General features: G+C 42.4%; 3 protein-coding genes and 1 non-coding gene across 5 annotated transcripts in view; 3 read left to right on the top strand and 1 right to left on the bottom strand.

The window, feature by feature from the left end:
* Positions 1–4,117, top strand: part of col4a5 (collagen, type IV, alpha 5 (Alport syndrome)) — a 41,995-nt gene extending 37,878 nt beyond the window's left edge. Inside the window, exons 41-49 of the mRNA XM_076724529.1 lie at positions 8–80; positions 202–273; positions 501–629; positions 812–910; positions 1,037–1,249; positions 1,339–1,516; positions 1,613–1,727; positions 2,080–2,252; positions 2,337–4,117. Of these exons, the coding sequence (XP_076580644.1) occupies positions 8–80; positions 202–273; positions 501–629; positions 812–910; positions 1,037–1,249; positions 1,339–1,516; positions 1,613–1,727; positions 2,080–2,252; positions 2,337–2,418 (1,134 nt within the window). The 3' untranslated portion in view covers positions 2,419–4,117. The remainder of the gene's footprint in view (positions 1–7; positions 81–201; positions 274–500; positions 630–811; positions 911–1,036; positions 1,250–1,338; positions 1,517–1,612; positions 1,728–2,079; positions 2,253–2,336) is intronic.
* A 1,826-nt stretch (positions 4,118–5,943) lies between these two features.
* Positions 5,944–11,812, top strand: LOC143316693 (uncharacterized). Of its 2 annotated transcripts, none has more exons than XM_076724264.1 (6): positions 5,944–6,198; positions 7,632–7,982; positions 8,189–8,363; positions 8,916–8,986; positions 9,156–9,251; positions 9,510–11,812. In XM_076724264.1, the coding sequence occupies exons 1-6, from the start codon at positions 6,153–6,155 to the stop codon at positions 10,196–10,198; spliced, it is 1,428 nt and encodes a 475-aa protein (XP_076580379.1). In that variant the 5' UTR covers positions 5,944–6,152; the 3' UTR covers positions 10,199–11,812. The 2 variants fall into 2 exon arrangements, with proteins under 2 accessions (XP_076580379.1, XP_076580380.1); XM_076724265.1 differs by lacking the exon at positions 5,944–6,198 and adding an exon at positions 7,039–7,137.
* A 1,824-nt stretch (positions 11,813–13,636) lies between these two features.
* On the top strand, positions 13,637–16,200 carry LOC143317439 (uncharacterized). Its single transcript, XM_076725593.1, has 5 exons — positions 13,637–13,672; positions 14,171–14,434; positions 14,592–14,852; positions 15,651–15,770; positions 16,163–16,200. Exons 1-5 carry the CDS (start codon positions 13,642–13,644, stop codon positions 16,198–16,200), a joined length of 714 nt encoding a protein of 237 aa, XP_076581708.1. The 5' UTR covers positions 13,637–13,641.
* trnar-ucg (transfer RNA arginine (anticodon UCG)) lies at positions 14,935–15,007 on the bottom strand. Its single transcript has one exon. It is a non-coding gene; the product is annotated as a tRNA-Arg (tRNA).
* Positions 16,201–17,670: the final 1,470 nt, after the last annotated feature.

Genomic DNA, 17,670 nt, shown 5'->3' with positions numbered 1-17,670 from the left:
TTACAAGGGTCCCCCTGGTCTTCCTGGTGGTCCTGGTGTGAAAGGAGATATTGGTCTGCCTGGCGTGCCCGGATTCCCTGGTAAGTCCACAGCACTTTAACAGCATTTTCAGATTCTACCCACAAACAAAAAAAGTGTTTTGTTATTATGGGTTAATCATAAGCAAAGCACAAAGATTTGTTTCGTTGGTATTTTTGCCAGGACCGAAGGGAGACCCAGGAATCCCCGGTGGCACTGGCCTTCCTGGAGATCCTGGAGATATAGGGGCCACTGGTGGGTGAACACATTTATCTTTTCAGTTACAGTGAAGAGTGAGATGAGCTCCATACAGTCACGACACACTTGACCATGATTTGCTGCAGCATTGTAAATTGCGAGTCTCATGTCTTTTATTGTGCTGACATCCTCTTGAATTCAACATAAACCATTGAGATTTGTTTTTAAAATCAGTTGAAATTATTTCAAACTGATTACTTCTCCTTATAATGTTTCACCCCTAGGCCCTCCTGGTGACCCCGGTGTACCTCCAGCTCCCATCGTAGTGAAGGGAGAGCGAGGACCCCCTGGTCCTCAGGGACAGCCTGGTGGTCGTGGACCATCTGGTGGTCCTGGGCGTGACGGACTTCCAGGTGAGTAAATGTGGACTCTTCAATGGGACCCCATGAGGGTCAGTTTCATGAGAATTCTGTGTCTCAAGTGTAAATCAAACTACTTATGTCCATGTCTGACCTTTTTAAATGTAAAGTAATTCCAGCATCAGATGTGGTTTGCTTATCTAACAAAGAGGACATTCCTCTCTCCCTGATCTCAGGTCAACCTGGTGAGCCAGGAGATTCTGGCCCAGAAGGTCCTCCTGGCTTCAGTGGCCCACCTGGCAGGAAGGGTGACAATGGACCAGCCGGTCAACCTGGTGAGTGAAACAGAAAGTTTGTGGTTGAAATTTTCCTCTTGCCAAAAGTCGGCCTAATAATTTCTAAAAGTAGAAGCAGAATACCTTCTCATTTTTAATATATGTATGCCTTTCTTCTGATCTTAGGCCAACGTGGCTACCCTGGTCCCCCTGGTTCAGACGGTCCACAGGGTCCTCCTGGTCTACCAGGATCAGTGTCTGCAGCCCACGGCTTCCTCATCACCCGGCACAGCCAGGGTAGAGATGTGCCCGTCTGTCCCGACGGAACTAACCTCATCTATGATGGCTACTCCCTGCTGTATGTGCAGGGCAACGAGAGGGCACACGGACAGGACCTCGGTATGATGGATGTGGTTTTACCTTCAATCTTATTTGATCAAAATCACTTCATATATTTGACCCTCTCCTTCTTCTGTCCTCAATTCCAGGCTCGGCTGGCAGCTGTCTGCGCAGGTTCAGCACCATGCCCTTCATGTTCTGCAACATTAACAACGTCTGCAACTTCGCCTCCCGCAACGATTACTCCTACTGGTTGTCCACGCCTGAGCCCATGCCCATGTCCATGGCCCCCATCACCGGAGAGAGCATCAAGCCTTACATTAGCAGGTAGGGGTGGAGAGAGGGAAGAAGACCAAAGACATGAGTGAAGAGGTTGAATGAAGGCAGATGCAAGAAATTTTACATTTCTGTGTTCGTGACCAGGTGTGCAGTGTGTGAAGCTCCAGCCATGGTGATTGCAGTCCACAGTCAGACCATCCAGATTCCCATTTGCCCGTCGTCTTGGGAAACTCTGTGGATAGGATACTCCTTCATGATGGTAGGACATTACTACTGTACACGCCAACATGTTTGTACTCACCACCCTTGTTTACAAAATGCATTCTCTGGATCCTAAACTTGACAGTAACAATAACAACTACAGACTTAAGGCAGATTTTACTTCAATTTTAATCTAAACCTAATGCTAGCTTAGGCATAGCCCCAAGTCTAAACTGTCCCACAGCCCTCGGAAGCACCTAAGACAAAGCAAAAATGTCCTCACTTTCAAGCTTTACACTGTGTCAAAGGAATCTTAGGATATAGAAGTTTTGTGAAATGTGTGAACACGTTTGTATTCTTATCTCATCTATGCAGTACAATAGATAACCAGTCTTCCCTTTCCTCCCCAGCACACTAGTGCAGGTGCAGAGGGCTCTGGTCAGGCCCTGGCCTCCCCCGGTTCCTGCCTGGAGGAGTTCCGCAGCGCTCCCTTCATCGAGTGCCATGGCAGAGGGACGTGCAACTACTATGGCAACTCCTACAGCTTCTGGTTGGCCACTGTAGAGCCCTCTGAAATGTTCAGGTACAGATCCACGTCAATTTTCACGTACATCCATCTTTCAGAGAATTCTCCATCTTAACCACCTTTCCCCTCCGGCCCTTACAGGAAGCCCCAGTCGGAGACCCTCAAGGCGGGTAACCTACGGACGCGCGTCAGTCGTTGCGTTGTCTGCATGAAGAGGACGTAACGGCACACAGCAAACCCACCGCTGCCGGGGACGCCTGATCAATAGCAAGAGATGATTGGATGACGGGGGACAAGTAGTGGGGTGGTGGTCGCAGCGACGGATAGGTCGTCGTCGTGGCGACAAGGTGGAATTCCAATGGTGCATTGTCTTCCGGAAAAAAACAAACAAAAAAACTTCGAATAAAACAATGGTGCTACTGTGCAACACAGCTTAAAAAAAAAAGAAAAAAACTGACGTCAATAAATCTTACATTTAGTCTTTGTTTTTCTTAAGAAGTACCTCAAAATGAAAGCAGAAAAATATCCAATACATGGTGCCATGATGGATGTGTGACAACAAAAGTGCATTTTTCATTTCTTTTCCCTTCTTTTCCCAAAAACATCTTTGTTTCCTTTCTTTTTTTTTTTTTGAAAAATCACTTTTTTTGATGTTGGTGCAACAAAAATGTGATAGTGTACACCCATTTCTAGACAGAAGTACTCTTTTTTTGTTTTGTTTTGTTTTGTTTTGGGCCTTATCAATGAGGAACGGATGGTCTCCATGTTACCAAATCGGCACTTTGACTTCGGAACATCCAAGATGAGAGATGCACTGACGATGAGCTTTCCTTAGTGAGACTGACTGCCTTTTTAATTACTCGCTCTTCATTCACACACTCCTTCTCTCTCTCTCTCCATCATGTTTCTGTCGTTTAACATTACATTTGGTGGTACTAACCCTGCTGTAGCCTGCCTTCTAACCGTCAGCCTACACCTTTCTCTTCCTTTTTTTTTGTAAGTAATTAAATGTGTATATTGTGTAAAACAGCTTTTGTTTTAGTGTATTAGGTCCTGAATCTGTACCAGTTCTTTGTTATAAGACAATTTTCCAGGTTCTTTTTAGCTCACATGCTCACACACAAACACACACGCATACACACTGATTCATTCACTTCATTGCTCACTGACACACATTGACTCAGATATTGTACAAAGTAAGGCTTTTATGAATGAAACAGTATTTTATATATAATAAATATATATTTGAAAAAAGAGGATAAAAAGTATATAAACTTTATTCGGCTGTGGGGAGATTGTTCACTGTTTTCAAACACAAAGGTCAGGCATTTCACCGAAAAATAAAGCTACTGAGCACAGAGCCATTTTCCCTAAAACATTACAGTCTTGTATGATATTAACGATGCCAGTTGCTTCAATCTTTTGTATTCAGTTTGTAGAATTAATAAATGTTGAACTGAAATAAAGGGGATTTGCTTTTAGGTAGTCTAATGATTGGGGAATGTTACAGATATTTGTGCAAAAAGGATTTGAATTAAATCTCGGCTCCTTGATTAGAAAACCGTGATATTCGTTGTGTTTTTTAACATTTCCAGGTGCTGGGCTTCGCTGTAAAAAGAGGGCCTGAGGTTTCGGGGCCCGTTTGGGACCCCGGAACCTTCAAATCCACTTTCGCTGCCTTGAATTTGTATCCAAAAATTGGTTAAAGTGTTCGCACTCGACCCTGCTGAACCACAGGTAGAAGTGTCTGTACATTTAAATCAGGTGTGACACCTCTCTCGCATCAGGTGTTGACCCCTGATGTTCTGTAAGTCTGCGAGAGCTGTTTTAGGGGAAAAAGAAATGTTTTCCTGTGATTTTATTGTTATTTTTATTTTTTCAAAACTGCTTTTATGAATTCTAATTTGTCAACCTGGGGTGCGATTAAAAATGTGTATTTGTTTTTTTTTTCGTTTTTTTTTTTTTTTTTTTTGTTTATTTTACATGTTATCCAGAAGTTGTTATAAACTTTTAAGACTGAAATAAATACTATGTCCAAAGTACCGTCTGCTGAAAATGTATTCTCACCAGGAGGGAACAGTACAGTGGGGAAAAAGCAGCATCATGTACTTTCTAAGGGTTTTATTCCAACATTATTTCCATCTTAAACCTGAGTTGCAGCCTCTGATTATGAAACTGGCACTGAGCAGATTTAACTTTACCAAAGTCTTACAACCAAGCCAACATCATTCTGAATGTTACTCTTTTTATATAATTCAACCAGAATACAAAAGCTGTTGAACAGTATCAAAAGTTCGACCCTTTCTTCCTCTCAAACCTTATTTTCCTGTACAATCCCATAAAATCAATAAGAGATAAGGGCCTTTAATGCAGATTAGATGTGAAATCACACATCAAATATCAGGCTCGAAATCCAATTCAGCGATTTTATTGCTCAAACTATGAGTGGGAGAAACCGGAGCACCCGCAGCAGTCCTGTCTATAGACACCATGACCCTCCACAGAGCTATGAGCCCAGGCCCTGTCGAGCCACGGTGTGGACCTCTGACCTCATGCTACTCCTTCATCTGTAACCTTGCTGGTGCTTTGCAGAAACACCAGTCTTAACTTTGAGCCGACAGTCAAAGCTGAGGAGAAGCCCACGAACCTCCGCTGTTAGTCAAAAATCCATCTGGTCCACTTGGGAGGCCTCCTGTTGAACTCTTTGATACAGTCGAGCGAGGCCTTGACGATGGCGGCATCCACAGCTGGACTGTGTTCCTTGATTAAGGAGCCGACCCGAAACCGATTGTCGAACTGCTTCTCCAGGTCTTTGATGACAGCTTTGGACACTCTCCTGGCCTCCTTGGGGTCCAGGCAGCTTTCAGTTGAAAGCTCCAATTTTCCAGACAAAAATCTTTTTTTTTAATTTTTTTTATTTTGTGTTTATTGCTTTCAAATCACAAAACTACAGTTTACAGCCAAACTCCCAGAGTGTGGCCTTCAGTTGTGTTTTATGATCTGAACACAGCTGAATTCTGAAACAACTGATCTGAGATGAATTAAAACTGCATCCAATCTGATTCAACAGAGAAACTGTTTAGTGTCACCAAAATCACCTCAGACCCCACAATTCAGCTACTGACCCCTGGGAAGAGCTCCAAAACCAGACTTTCATCCCTCTCAGAAACAGCATTTTAGCAATGATCTTGTTATTAATCCCACAGCAGGGAATACTGCTGTTACAGACATTTTTCTATGAGCAGGAATATATATTTAAATGTGGATTATGATTGTTTGGTCCAGATAAATGCATCTGTGCAGTATTACATATATATTTTCCACTGTGAAATAGTACAAAAACACTATATTTTATCATCCATATCTTACTCGTGTATCATCAAAATAATTAGAAAGACGATAGTCAGACACGTATTCTGCACACAGGGGAAGTGCAGGCTGACATTTGATTAAACGGTGCGTTCTCACAGGATAGTTCTCACAGGGATTTCAATGCAACATTAATTACAGCAAGATTAGAACAAGCTTGTTCAGTATTTGATTAGTGTGAAGACCTAATACCAGCTTTGCGGTGCTGGCTCTCCTTTTTCTTCACTTATTGCTCATAAGAATCCACTGGATCACACGTAATCCACCCTCTCACTTTTCCTGGCTGTTAGTTCTAAAATTAGACTAAACTATGAGGAAATACAAGGTTTGACTTCCTGTTTGCGATCATTGCAGCAATTGTAATATTTCCGAGTTGGTTTGAACGCCTCATGTCTTGTACAGCGAACTCCAGTCAAAATCGAAAGTTAAACTTTCTGGGACAGTAGGGCTGCGGTCTGACTTGAACGGTTCTCTGTGACCACGGCTGGATTTTTTTTTTTTACGTTTCTGAAACTCTGTATTCTTTTATTTCCGTTTTAAAACCCAGTAACACGTCGTTTGTTCTTGTTTTGCTGTTTTTTTCCATGCATGGCTGTCTTCCTGGTCCTCGCCCTGTCGTCTTTTTTTTATGCAGGTATGTATGTGACTAAAGTTTCCGATGTTTTTACTTTGCTTTGTTCCGGACTAAAAATGATTGTGCTCCTTTTGAAAGCCGAGGCGGAGACGTCTTCTCCGTTTACTGTCACTCACTAACCTCGGTAACGTGAATGCATCAGAAATACAAGGAAGCAGATCGACTCAGCACCTGACTTGGGGTCTGACTTTGTTCTTTATCGACGAAGTTATTCCCCTTTCATGTCACATCTTAAAGAAATAAGCATTAGCCTACAGCACAAGATACAGATGTGTGTATTTAAGGTTTTAATATTCGCCATAGAGTCCAAACTCATGCTGGCACTTCTGTGAGGCTGCGCTTCAGTGGTGCTTTGAGCGAAATGCTAACAGCATGCTAACACGCTTAAAAGACAGACTGATGCAACACATCATTATAATGTTGCATGATTTTGGTTATTTTACCCTCAAATAACAGCTGTAGATTCATGTTAATGCCACGCTGACTTGTAAGATGGCGTCTCTTCTGCCCAGTGGAAAAGTCCGGGCCTGAAAAATGAAGCCAACCGGAAGCGCTAATAAAAATAAAACAAATCGCTATAGACTTCCATACTGAAATGTGAAACTTTATAGCAGAGATAAACATGTTTACAGCCTGTTACGAAAATGGTTTTGGCCTCTACAGCTAATTTCCTTGTTAATGATAACAGATAACAGAAAGCTTTACTTGTTGTTGAATAAGATAACATTGTGGTTAAATTAAGTAATACGTCGGGACAATTGCTTGCTGAGAGTGGGCGGTGCGGAGAGGCAGCTAAAAGGACTGCTAGCCGCATGGCTAACTTAGCTAACCAGCTAAGCGCAGCTACAGTTAGCAGCAGTTAGCGGCTATTTTAATGACAAGTGGAGCGACTGTATGACCATGATGTAAAAGCAAATAGAACTATGAAGTTTGCACTTGGTAATGTTGCTTTAAGCCTTCATCCTTGTTTCATGTCTAAGCATGCTAAATTTTGCTAGTTAGCACTAAAAAAGGTGCAGCTGAGGCTGATGGAAATGTTCAGTTTTGAAGGTATTTGTTCACAAACTATAGTATTGGACATATTGATATTCTGACCAGAGGATGGTGCCAAAGTTATATCTGGTGGCAAACATGAGTGTCTGTTCCAAATTTCATGGCAATTTCATCCTATAGTTGTTGAGACATTTGACTCGAAATGACAAATATACACTGTTATTCATAAACTGTTGGGTGCTGTAATGTGTAGAAAAATTTTACACAGACAGGAGTAAGTAGTGGATTTGTTGGGGATTACTTTCTGCAATGGATTAATCCACATTTGACGCTCTAGTGAGGAGTCAGAATAAGCTTCAGTGTGTTTTCATTGTAATGAAGGAACATTTCATCCAGTGCAACAGAACCACCATGTTTTATATATATATTTTGTAATCCAGGAGGAGCCCTGGAGGGTAGGGCATTAAGGAAGATCGAAGCCTTGGCCGGAAAAACAGTCGTTCTGCCCTGCCACATCAACGCCAGCGATGAAGTCCCTACAGTGGAGTGGTCCAAGAAAGGTCTGGAATCATCCGATGATATCATCGCCTTCCTGTACCGTGATGGCTGTGAGACCCACGATGAGAAGAATCAGGCCTTCTTGTACAGGACAAACCTCTTCATGGACAAACTTAATAGCGGAAACATCTCACTGATGATTTCCAACGTGCAGCTCAGTGATACAGGAACATACATATGCACGGTGCGTGGCAAGACGTCCCAGGAGGTCGCTACATGGGAGCTTGCTGTGGGTATGTCTATTTGTATAGTCTCCTAAAAGTTGTTCTCTTCAGTTATGGAGAAGGGTCCACCTTGAAGGGCTTTGCAGGCCCCGGAAACATATGTAATGTGTTTAATGTTATGTGTCAGACTACTTCTTGGCTCGGATCAGTAAGTTCTTGGCGTCACTGCTTGTTCATTTGCAGTTTCTCTCATACATTCTTGTTTTTGGTTCCAGCTGTGGATGATGGCGTGACTCTGCAGTGTGAAACGGACTGCTCGTTCCCAAAGCCTGAGATAGCTTTTCTTGATGTTGAGGGAAACGACATCAGTATTGAAGACCCAAAGACTCAAGTTTCCGATGGATGTTTCACCGTCTCGAGGAGGTTGACTCTGCAGACTCATTCCAAGAGGTTCATTTTCAGTTTAATACTCAAGAGATGTATATTTGGCTCCATCTTTGAATCTGTGTTGCTTGATTTATGTTTTATTTACCTCAGCAAGGGAGGATACGGTGTCACTCCCGTCTGCTTGTCTGTTTGTTAGCTTAATTTCTCAAAATCTTGCGTTCTGTGCTGAAGGCAAAAAATACATTTCAAGCAAGAATCTGCTTCCAACAGTAAACATTGTTGCACACTAAAAGATACAGAGAGTTCTTTATTTCATGACAGCAGATTCAACGAGGCTAAGAGTCTACAGCCTTGCTAACCTCTGTGAGGCTGTGCTTCAGCTTTGAGCTAAGTGCTAACATCGGCACGCTAACATGTTCACACTGGTCATGTTTCCATCTGAATGTAGTGGAAACGCATAATGTTTCAACCGCCTTAGTGCGGATATGTTAGCATGCTAACATTTGCTAATTAGCAACACAAAGCGCCGCTGAAAATGTCATATTAATCTGACACTTCAGGCAGTCCATTATTGGTATTGGAAAACTAAATTAAACTCATGTCTTTTCATCACAGGATCACCTGCAGAGTTTGGCATCCCAAAAAAGGCCCGGTGAAGGTAACCACCACAGATAACCATTATCCAGGTAATTTGATTTTATTTTAGTAGTTTGTTGGTTAATACTGAGATTCTTGGTTTGGTAAAAGTGGAGGACAAGAACAAGCATGCACTGCAGGACAGAGAGCAGCTAAGTGTGTGATATTCATGAAATATTTAATGTGCTTTCTTCTGTTTCATCTTCATTATCATTTCAGCTGAGTGCACTGGATCCATAATCATTGCTGTTGCTGCAGCATCCATAGTTGTATGTGGACTAACTGTCCTCATATGCAAGAAATGTGGCAGCTGTGGTAAGCTATGATCATTGTTATTTATGTATATCATAAAAAAGCACACGGAGACGTCAGCAGAGGTTTTGTTTTGTCTGACCAGTGAAATCAGGAGAACCAGGAAAGCAGCAAAATGTCACATTTTAGAAGCTGGAACCTAAGATTATTTGGAATATGAGTGACTTAATGATTTGGACACCTTCAGGAAGCATGTGCTTATTATTCCATTTCTGTTCTGTTGTGTCAACGCTAACTGAAGATATATTGTTCTGTCCACAGCAGGGGGACTGAAGACGCCATTGTCCAGGCAGTCATCTGACCAAAGTATAACATGCAGCAGTGCAGAAATTCCCCCCCAGATAATCCAGGTTGACAACTTCAAAAACGCCACTGAGGAGCACCAGAGAATAACCAATGACCTGAAGTCGAAACTTCATGAGAAAGACGAGATCATCCGCCAACTAACTGAACAGCTGAATGACCTCAGATCCAAGCAGAGTCCTGTTGTGTGCCAGCATGGCCAGCCCACGTTGGTCAGCAGTCCGTCCAAACCCTCACCAGATGTCTCAAAGCCCCCTACCCTTCCACCGCAGCACGTCCTCCACAACAACACGCCAAAACCAGAGGCCTCAACCAGCAGCAGCCCTCTGAAGACTGCCAGCTTGCCCCTGAGAAAAGATTTGAAACCTGGCGCCCAGAGACAAAGTCCAGCACCCCTCCCCCTGATCCAAGGCAGCAGTTACAACTACAGCAGTCCTGCTCTGCTGATGGATTTCAGCTCCCCAAGTTCCCCTTCAGCCGGAGCCCCGCCTCAAAGCACCGTCTCCCGTTCCCAGAGCTTGTCCGAGTCTCGGTCTCGTCCAAACGGTGCCCGGCGCGAGCGGAGACACACCACACTGATCCCAGTTAGTAACCGCTACGGCGTTCTGGGAGATTTACCCGAAGATTTTGAGCCGCTGCTGCATTGAGGAAAGGCAGCTCTCGGACGGGTGGACGTTTGGGGGGGGGGGTGGACTTCGGGGGGGGGGGGGGGGGGGGGGATTTTGTACAAATTGCTGGTGATATAGGTGTTTTCAGGACACCTGGTCGCCATAGTAACTACTCAGTTGTTGGAAGCAAAAGTTTCAGCAGCTGATACCTCGAAGCTTGCAAAGGGAATATATATTTTGGGTGAACTTAACCTTTTAAACCAATCGTATAATAGCACTTAAACATTGTTGTCCGTCTGGAAGTGAGCTTTTTTTTCTTTGCCCTCAACAGGGTGAAAAACGACGTCGTTACTGCCGTTAATGGATACATTTTAATACACTTTGAATTAAGCTTTACAAGCAGCGTTTTTGATACTTTATACCATAGGTGGATCTAGGTCTCCGGGGCCACATTCATAAAGATTGTAATGCAAAGAGGTGCTCTTCACGATGAAAGCTCTGAGAAAATTCTTTGATGATTTTTGAAGGATTTCCCCCCACAGTTCAGACTAGATCCAAGCAATAATAAAAGTTATTCACAAAGTGCCTTAAAGGTGATTTGGGGAGCTCATAAGGTGACTAAATGAGGAGCATTGAGGAGGATACTTAAGATGCTTTGAGAGAAATATTCTCCAAATGCTGATTGACAGCGAGTTAACCAAACGCTACAGAATAGACGGTGCAGGGATATTGTTGGCAGTCGTGCTCACATCTCCCACCCAACACAGTAACGCTAGAACAGCCAAAAAGGAAAGTGGCCGTGACACTAACTGGGAAATGCGGCAGTGATGACTCATCGGCACAGTGATCACACACACATTACAGCACTTTAACAGCCTCATGTTGAGACGCAGTTCATCTCGTCTCCACTGGGTGGCTCGTTGATGGTGTCATTGATGGGAGAGCTTTGTTTATGGTGGAGTTGTGCCAATTATCGAAGTGACTTTTAAGCTGGCCAGCAATCATGGAAACAGGTGAAAGCTGAGCCGTTTTTTCCTCGTTTGTACGACTATGAAATAGATTGCGCGCTCAAATCACCACCAAGGTAACAAACAAGCAGATAAATAGAAAAACACTCAGAATGTGAACAGGTTAACGTGCAGGTACGCATCTGCTTTCATTTTTAGGCTCTTTTTATTCATTCATTACACAAAACGGTATTCATAATTAAACCAAGTCTTAACAGAGACCGATTTCATACAGGAAGAATGTCTTTTTATCAACCAATCACAGCAACGGGGGTCAAGCACGCCCCGCCTCTCAGGTAAACGTTTGAGCCCTGACTTCTTCCTCCTGAGAGGATTCTCGTGATGTTTGTGAATTCTGCCTCTTTAAACCTGAAAAGGTGTTTTTTTTGTTTTTTTTTTCTTTTATGTTGATATGTTCATGTGATAAAAACATTATGCATTAACTTCTTGTTGTTGGTGATTTTTATACATATTCTGTCTGTTGCATAAAATTTATATCAAACACATTGATAGGTGAGGCATTTACAGAGACTTCTTTTTAGAAAACATTCATTTGAATAAACCAGTTATGTCAATACCATTTTGTATGGATTTGAAGCTTCCTTTCTGTATATCCTCTATGAAATAAAGAATTTTTATTGGTTTGATTTCTTCATTCTATTCTGAATCATAAAGAGCGACCTCATGACATTGCATTTGTAAGGGCTCAATTCCTGAAAATAGCACACAAGAAAACACATCGAATGTTAAATCTGAGACATTTCTTAGTTTTTTTTAAATGATATTGTTGTTTAGAGTTTGATGCCTGCAACATGTTGCAGAAAAGTTTGGTCAGTGGCAACAAAAGAGTGGGAAAGCTGTGAAATGCTGACAGGAAACAGCTGGTGGAACATCACAGGTAATGAGGTTGAGTGGCAGCAGGTGAGTCACATGAGGAGGTCTATAAAGAGCTTCAGAGAGAGGCTGAGTCTGTCTGAGCTGAACGTGGAGGGCTTCACTGCTCTGTGACTCACTGACTTTCAATGAAAAATGGGGTTTCACATTTCATCAGTCTGTTTCTGCTCGTGTTTACACAGCGTCCCAGCTGTTTTGAAAATGGGGTTGTATTATTATTATCATCATCATATGAACCTGCCTCCCGATGCACATAAAGAAACCTTTGCACTGATGTCCAGTCAGTAAACTAAGTGGGAATCCTTCCACCAGAATGTAGATGTTAAGATGCTTTGAGCGGGCAGGATTATGAAGCCAATCAGTGGTTTGTTTGGTTTTTTTTTCATTTTCTGAGAAAAAACTGATGATCTGTGATTCCTGTGTGAAAGGTGCGATACAAATAAAGTTTATTATTATTATTACCAGATACTGCAAATTCTGGCCATATAAATCTCAAATGTACGTGAAAATAAATGACAGAATTTTGGTGTTGTGGTAAATGCAGTGTCGTGAAATTCAGACATGAATCAGACATGATGGCGTTTTGAATTCTCTCCTCGTGAACTGTAGCACTCGTGGGAAACAGCATCTTTAAGCATCCGTTTGTCTGTTATAAAACATCAGGCTTTGTAAAAATAAATCACAGTTCTTGGTCTGGACAGTTCTGCTGACGGACCTTCTCATTTATCCTCCTCTTCCTCCTTTTTCCTTCTCAAAATGCAAAATATTCACTCGTGCATTGGTTCATAATGGTGATCCACCAGCATTCATTGATTCAGTGATGTGGGGATGGCTGTGCGTGTAGCAGCTCATTTGGTGTTTTTTCTGCCCTTAAATGGCTTGAACGTGTTAATTCCAACACCAGTTTGTTTTTTATGTTTGTGGTAGTTTCAGAACACTTTTATCAGTTCTGTTCAGGTTGTTCACTTCCTGTCTCTGAGGCTGGCGACAGGTGTGAATTTGTGTGGGTGTGGAAAGAATGAGCTGTAGTGTTTTCTTCTACATGTTGAAGAACGTGGTGGTGAGAAGTCTTTTCGAAAGACTTATTTGGAAACGTACAGCAGTGGATTGTCGGCAAACTGGAGCACACTGAGACTTAAGACAACAGTGACGATGATTTGTAAAGACCTGTTCTGTAACAGCCTGGATCCGTGTTTTATGCGCTGACTTCTTCAGTTTGGCAGATGAACAGTGACCCTCTTTCTGGTATTAAAAAGTCACTCATAACCAGTGAAGTTTTTTAAATTTCAAATCTGCCCCTACTCTGAACTCTGACTTGAGGTGACCCTTAATGACATTTAGATGTCGGGCATAGTGACGCGACTGCTTTTAGATTAAACCACATGGGCAGGTTTAATCGTCAGTTTCACAGCAGTGACATTTAAGAGAACAAGCGATTTTGTTCCACACCACAAGGCTTTAACTCACTGTCACTTCTGCTGTGTTTAGTTTTGTTTTGCTGCTTTCCTTCGAAGACAGGATGTGGACTGACTGAAATTTTCTAACCACCTGAGAAGAAGAAGACGGACATATCAAGACAGGATGGAGATCACCTCACTCTGCCTAATGCTTTGTAAGAAATTTGACAAATATCGCCTCCTGCTCGCTGTTTTTTTTCTCAAATCAAGTGTAATTTAAGGCAGGTGATTTGAAGAATAGGAAGAATTCAACCGTGAATTTGGCTGCGGTCACTGAAAATGTCTTACAAAGATTTGGTCTGCAATCGATAGTTTTCAGATAGTTTTCTATGTGTTTCTGCTCCTTTAATTGTGTTCCGATTACCTCTGCATCTGGTTTTATTTGGTTTTTAGACTTTTACGGCTTACAGCGCACATCCTGCTCTGCAGTGACACTTCTCACTTCACCTCGACAGTTTCAGTTGCCGACCACTGAATTCAAACGTACAGCCCTGTTTCCAGAGAAGTTGGGACGCTGAGTAAAATATAAATAAAACAGAACATGATCATTTGCTGATAAACGCAACTGAAAACAGCACAAAGTCAATATATTTGATGTTTGAGCTCATCAGCTTCATTAATTTGTGTAACTTCTGATATGCTTTCCATCTCAGGCACGCTGAACATCCATCCCAACAGACTGCAGTTCTTCTGGTATGACTCCATTACTCTGACCTGTGCAGCGGAGGGAAGCTCCAGTAGCTGGACCCTGAAGAGAAACACGTCCTCTGAGACATTTGAGTCTTGCAACTCCAGCTGGGGAATCTCAAATGAGTCCTCCTGCTTCATTCAGGATGCTTATCCCTCAGACACCGGAGTGTACTGGTGCGAGTCTGACTGGGGGGAGCGCAGCAACACTGTCAACATCACCGTGACTGGTAACACCCACTGTGAATGGCACTCTTATAGATTTACACTGTGCAGGTTTGGCAGAACGGAGCAGAAATGCTTTATTTGATATTTTAGCTGTGTTTCACCAGATTAAAGGCTAAAATCGAGCATGTCAGAACGATGACGCCATGTTTTGTCTGTCAGATCGTGTTGTGATCCTGCAGAGCCCTGCGCTTCCTGTGACAGCAGGTGACAACGTAACACTGCTCTGCTCCTACAAAGAAGAAGACAACAGAGAAGCCACCTCTAACTTCTCTGCAAAGTTCTACAAAGATGGCGCCTTCATTGGGACCAAAGCTGCAGGAAGCTTGACCTTCTCAAAGCTGTCCACGTCCGATGCAGGTTTCTACAAGTGTGAACACCCAACCAGAGGACAGTCACCGCAGAGCTGGCTGGATGTTAGAGGTTGTTTACATAAGTCTGTGTGTTTCTGTAAAGCATAAATGGCAAACATGTTATTGAAACATATCTTCACAACTGGAGTTATCAACCACGAAGGGACTCGAACCCTCAATCTTCTGATCCGAAGTCAGACGCCTTATCCATTAGGCCACGTGGTCATATATTTGGCATGTGACCTTAGCATTGTTAGCAAGAGGACTCAGCTATCTGAGCTAACTTGTAAAACAAACAAAATTTGTTCCAGAATTACACCGAGACAGAGCAAATTGGTCAAGTTTTGGAAGTTCAGTCTGGTGTGACTGCTTCCCAGGCTGGTGTTGGTGGAGGGGAATGAGCTTAAACTATAGAGCATTCGTTTTGCTGGCCAATTCAGGGACTGAACCCATGACATTATTAGCACCATGCTTTAACCATCTGAGCTAACCAGCCTGTTTCTGAGATTCTGAGAATCTAAGAGAAATTCTAAGAGTGTTGGGGCGTAATCGATGAAGGCTGCATCCCTGAAACCTCCAATAAACCAGCAGCACATGATCGCAGTGTTCTTGGAGGTGAACGAGCGAGTTAGCGATGTAGCTTAGCTTACTTCTAGCCCATAAAGGGCTTTGTATGCAAAGTAAATTAAAGTCTAGATGTTACAGGAAGCCATGAGATGCGAGGAGGTAACTAAAATAAAGATGGCAGCTGTTTTTTGTTGTTTTTTTTTTAATCAGATATCACAAAATACAATCACCAACCGAGGGACAGTCTTTCTTGAGTCGTGTGTTTAACCAATTAAGTGTTTGTGTTTTTTCTTCCCAACAGTCAGACCTGAGCCTCCTCCTCTCATGCCTCTGCCCAGGCTGGTGTGTAGCATCCTGCTGGTCGTCGTCTACACCGCCATGCTTATAGTATGCGTGAATGTGTACAGAAAATGGGCAAAAGGTGGGAAAGCCTCTGGAAATCATGAAAGTTAAAGTAAATGCAACCTTTACCTTGACTTTATAACATGTTTGTCAGCAGCTCCAGTTTTATCTGGTATCATTCTAAATGGACTGAATGATGATTCGTCACGTGTATGTTTTTTTTATTGGATCAGCATGAAGTGAAGATGGTTGTGAAAATGCTGTTAGCAAGTCGCTGGAGATTCTGTGTACATTTCTGACTTTTATTATCTGCGCTGGACCAGACTAGAATGACCAGAAATGTCAATAGAGGACTTGACCTCGATGTCCTCAGTGGCAGCTTGGGCTCAGGAGGCTCATCTGGATTGAAATTCCTGGAGAAACATCAGATATTGATCTAAGTGATGACTGTCTGTTCTCCTCTTCCTTCAGCTCGGGCCAAAGCGAAGGAAGGAGCTTCATCAGACTGAGGAGTCCCGTTTCCTGCTCGGACGAAGAAGAAAAAAACATGTTAAATATGATGTTTATATGCTGAGCGATATTTCTGGAATGTTTAACACAGCAATTGATGAACGATGGTATTTTATTTTATTTATCTTATTTGTATATATGCCACCCAGTCAGCTTGACAACCGTCATACAGCACTAGTCTGAACCATAAGAGAATATGTCCAACTCTGGATGGAAAGCATGCATTGAAAATAAAAACCTTCTCTTGAGAAAACACGTGAGAGCATTTCAGAGGTACGACATGGCTCCTTGTCCAGTGATGGTTTTTAGACTGAATTGAACCCAAAATCTGGATCCGCACAGTCAAACTCTGGAAAATCAGGATCATGTAGGCAGAGAACCCGTTCAGACCCGCCTCCAACACCAACGATCCCATGTTGACTCCAGCGTTCTCCACAAGGAAAACCTGAGAACCCCCTGATTGGACAGTTTGAGCTCCTCTGATTGGATGGTCAGTGTGCAATGCTGATTGCTTAGTCAGTGTGGTGTAATTAGCTTGTCAACTCAGACATAAAAACAGGGTCAAAATTTGTGCTTGTAACTAGCAGCTTGTATACTTCAGGGTCACACACACAAATAGGACATTAGTGCGTCCCTCTCTTAGACTTTGTGAAACCTCACTCTTCAAAATATTCCACAAATTTTAATTCTACATTCTTCACAAAATCTGCCCATGTATCCTGTGGTGTTGGTCCAGCAGTAACCAATGCAGAGACTTCAGAAAGGGTGTAATATGTTCAGATATCTGAATAGTCTGACACAGTGTGCTTCATTTATTGACATTTTAGCTAAAACCACAATCTTTCATAGATTGTAATAACATAATAAGTTATTGCGAAATCACCTCAGTATTACACAGACACAGTTTCTGGGATTCAGGGTCGGTTCTTGGCAGTGCTGTGTCTGTGCAGCATGTTTCACTTGTCTTAAAAACAATTCTCTGAATGTCTCTTACTTCTAATTATAAAGTTTCATTTCTCTTAAACAGAGACGCTACAGTTTATCTTTCCTGTGGCTCCACGCAGCCTCAGCGTAATCTTAAACTTTACATGACTTTTCTGAGAAGAAGACAATTATGACTCATAATGTAGCTCGAAGGGTGCATTTTCCACGTTTCAAAATCGAATCTTTCAATCCCTTCACATCTGATTTTTTGACTAAAGTAAGACAATCTGTTTGAAAATTGTTCTCTTACTTTCAAACTGATTTTATAGGAGTCCCCTTCGCCTATTTCCATGAAAGCAATGCGCTCTCATGGCTCTTTCTAGTAAAGATGCAACATATGGTCATATGGTTTTAAGTGGGTTTAGTGCATTAACAAACAGAGGCTCTACACAGCATCTCTATTTCTGTCAAGCCTTCATGGCTGCTTATTATTTTAAATGTTTTGTTTGCATTCTTATAACAGACTCTCTGGATACAGAAAGGTT

The sequence above is a fragment of the Chaetodon auriga genome, chromosome 24 (genome assembly GCF_051107435.1).
Source record: "Chaetodon auriga isolate fChaAug3 chromosome 24, fChaAug3.hap1, whole genome shotgun sequence".
Taxonomy (NCBI): domain Eukaryota; kingdom Metazoa; phylum Chordata; class Actinopteri; order Chaetodontiformes; family Chaetodontidae; genus Chaetodon; species Chaetodon auriga.
Note: the sequence above shows the minus strand (reverse complement) of the source record. Positions and strands in the feature narration are given on the sequence as shown.

What these genes read in the sequence shown, in the direction of transcription:
- LOC143316693 (XM_076724264.1), top strand. Translation starts at nt 6,153, where the DNA reads ATGGCTGTCTTCCTGGTCCTCGCCCTGTCGTCTTTTTTTTATGCAG. An exon ending in TACATGGGAGCTTGCTGTGG is followed by an intron (nt 7,983 to 8,188) that starts GTATGTCTATTT and finishes TTTTGGTTCCAG; the next exon opens with CTGTGGATGATGGCGTGACT. An exon ending in CAAGAAATGTGGCAGCTGTG is followed by an intron (nt 9,252 to 9,509) that starts GTAAGCTATGAT and finishes TTCTGTCCACAG; the next exon opens with CAGGGGGACTGAAGACGCCA.
- LOC143317439 (XM_076725593.1), top strand. Translation starts at nt 13,642, where the DNA reads ATGGAGATCACCTCACTCTGCCTAATGCTTT. An exon ending in GAGCTGGCTGGATGTTAGAG is followed by an intron (nt 14,853 to 15,650) that starts GTTGTTTACATA and finishes TCTTCCCAACAG; the next exon opens with TCAGACCTGAGCCTCCTCCT. An exon ending in GTACAGAAAATGGGCAAAAG is followed by an intron (nt 15,771 to 16,162) that starts GTGGGAAAGCCT and finishes CTCTTCCTTCAG; the next exon opens with CTCGGGCCAAAGCGAAGGAA.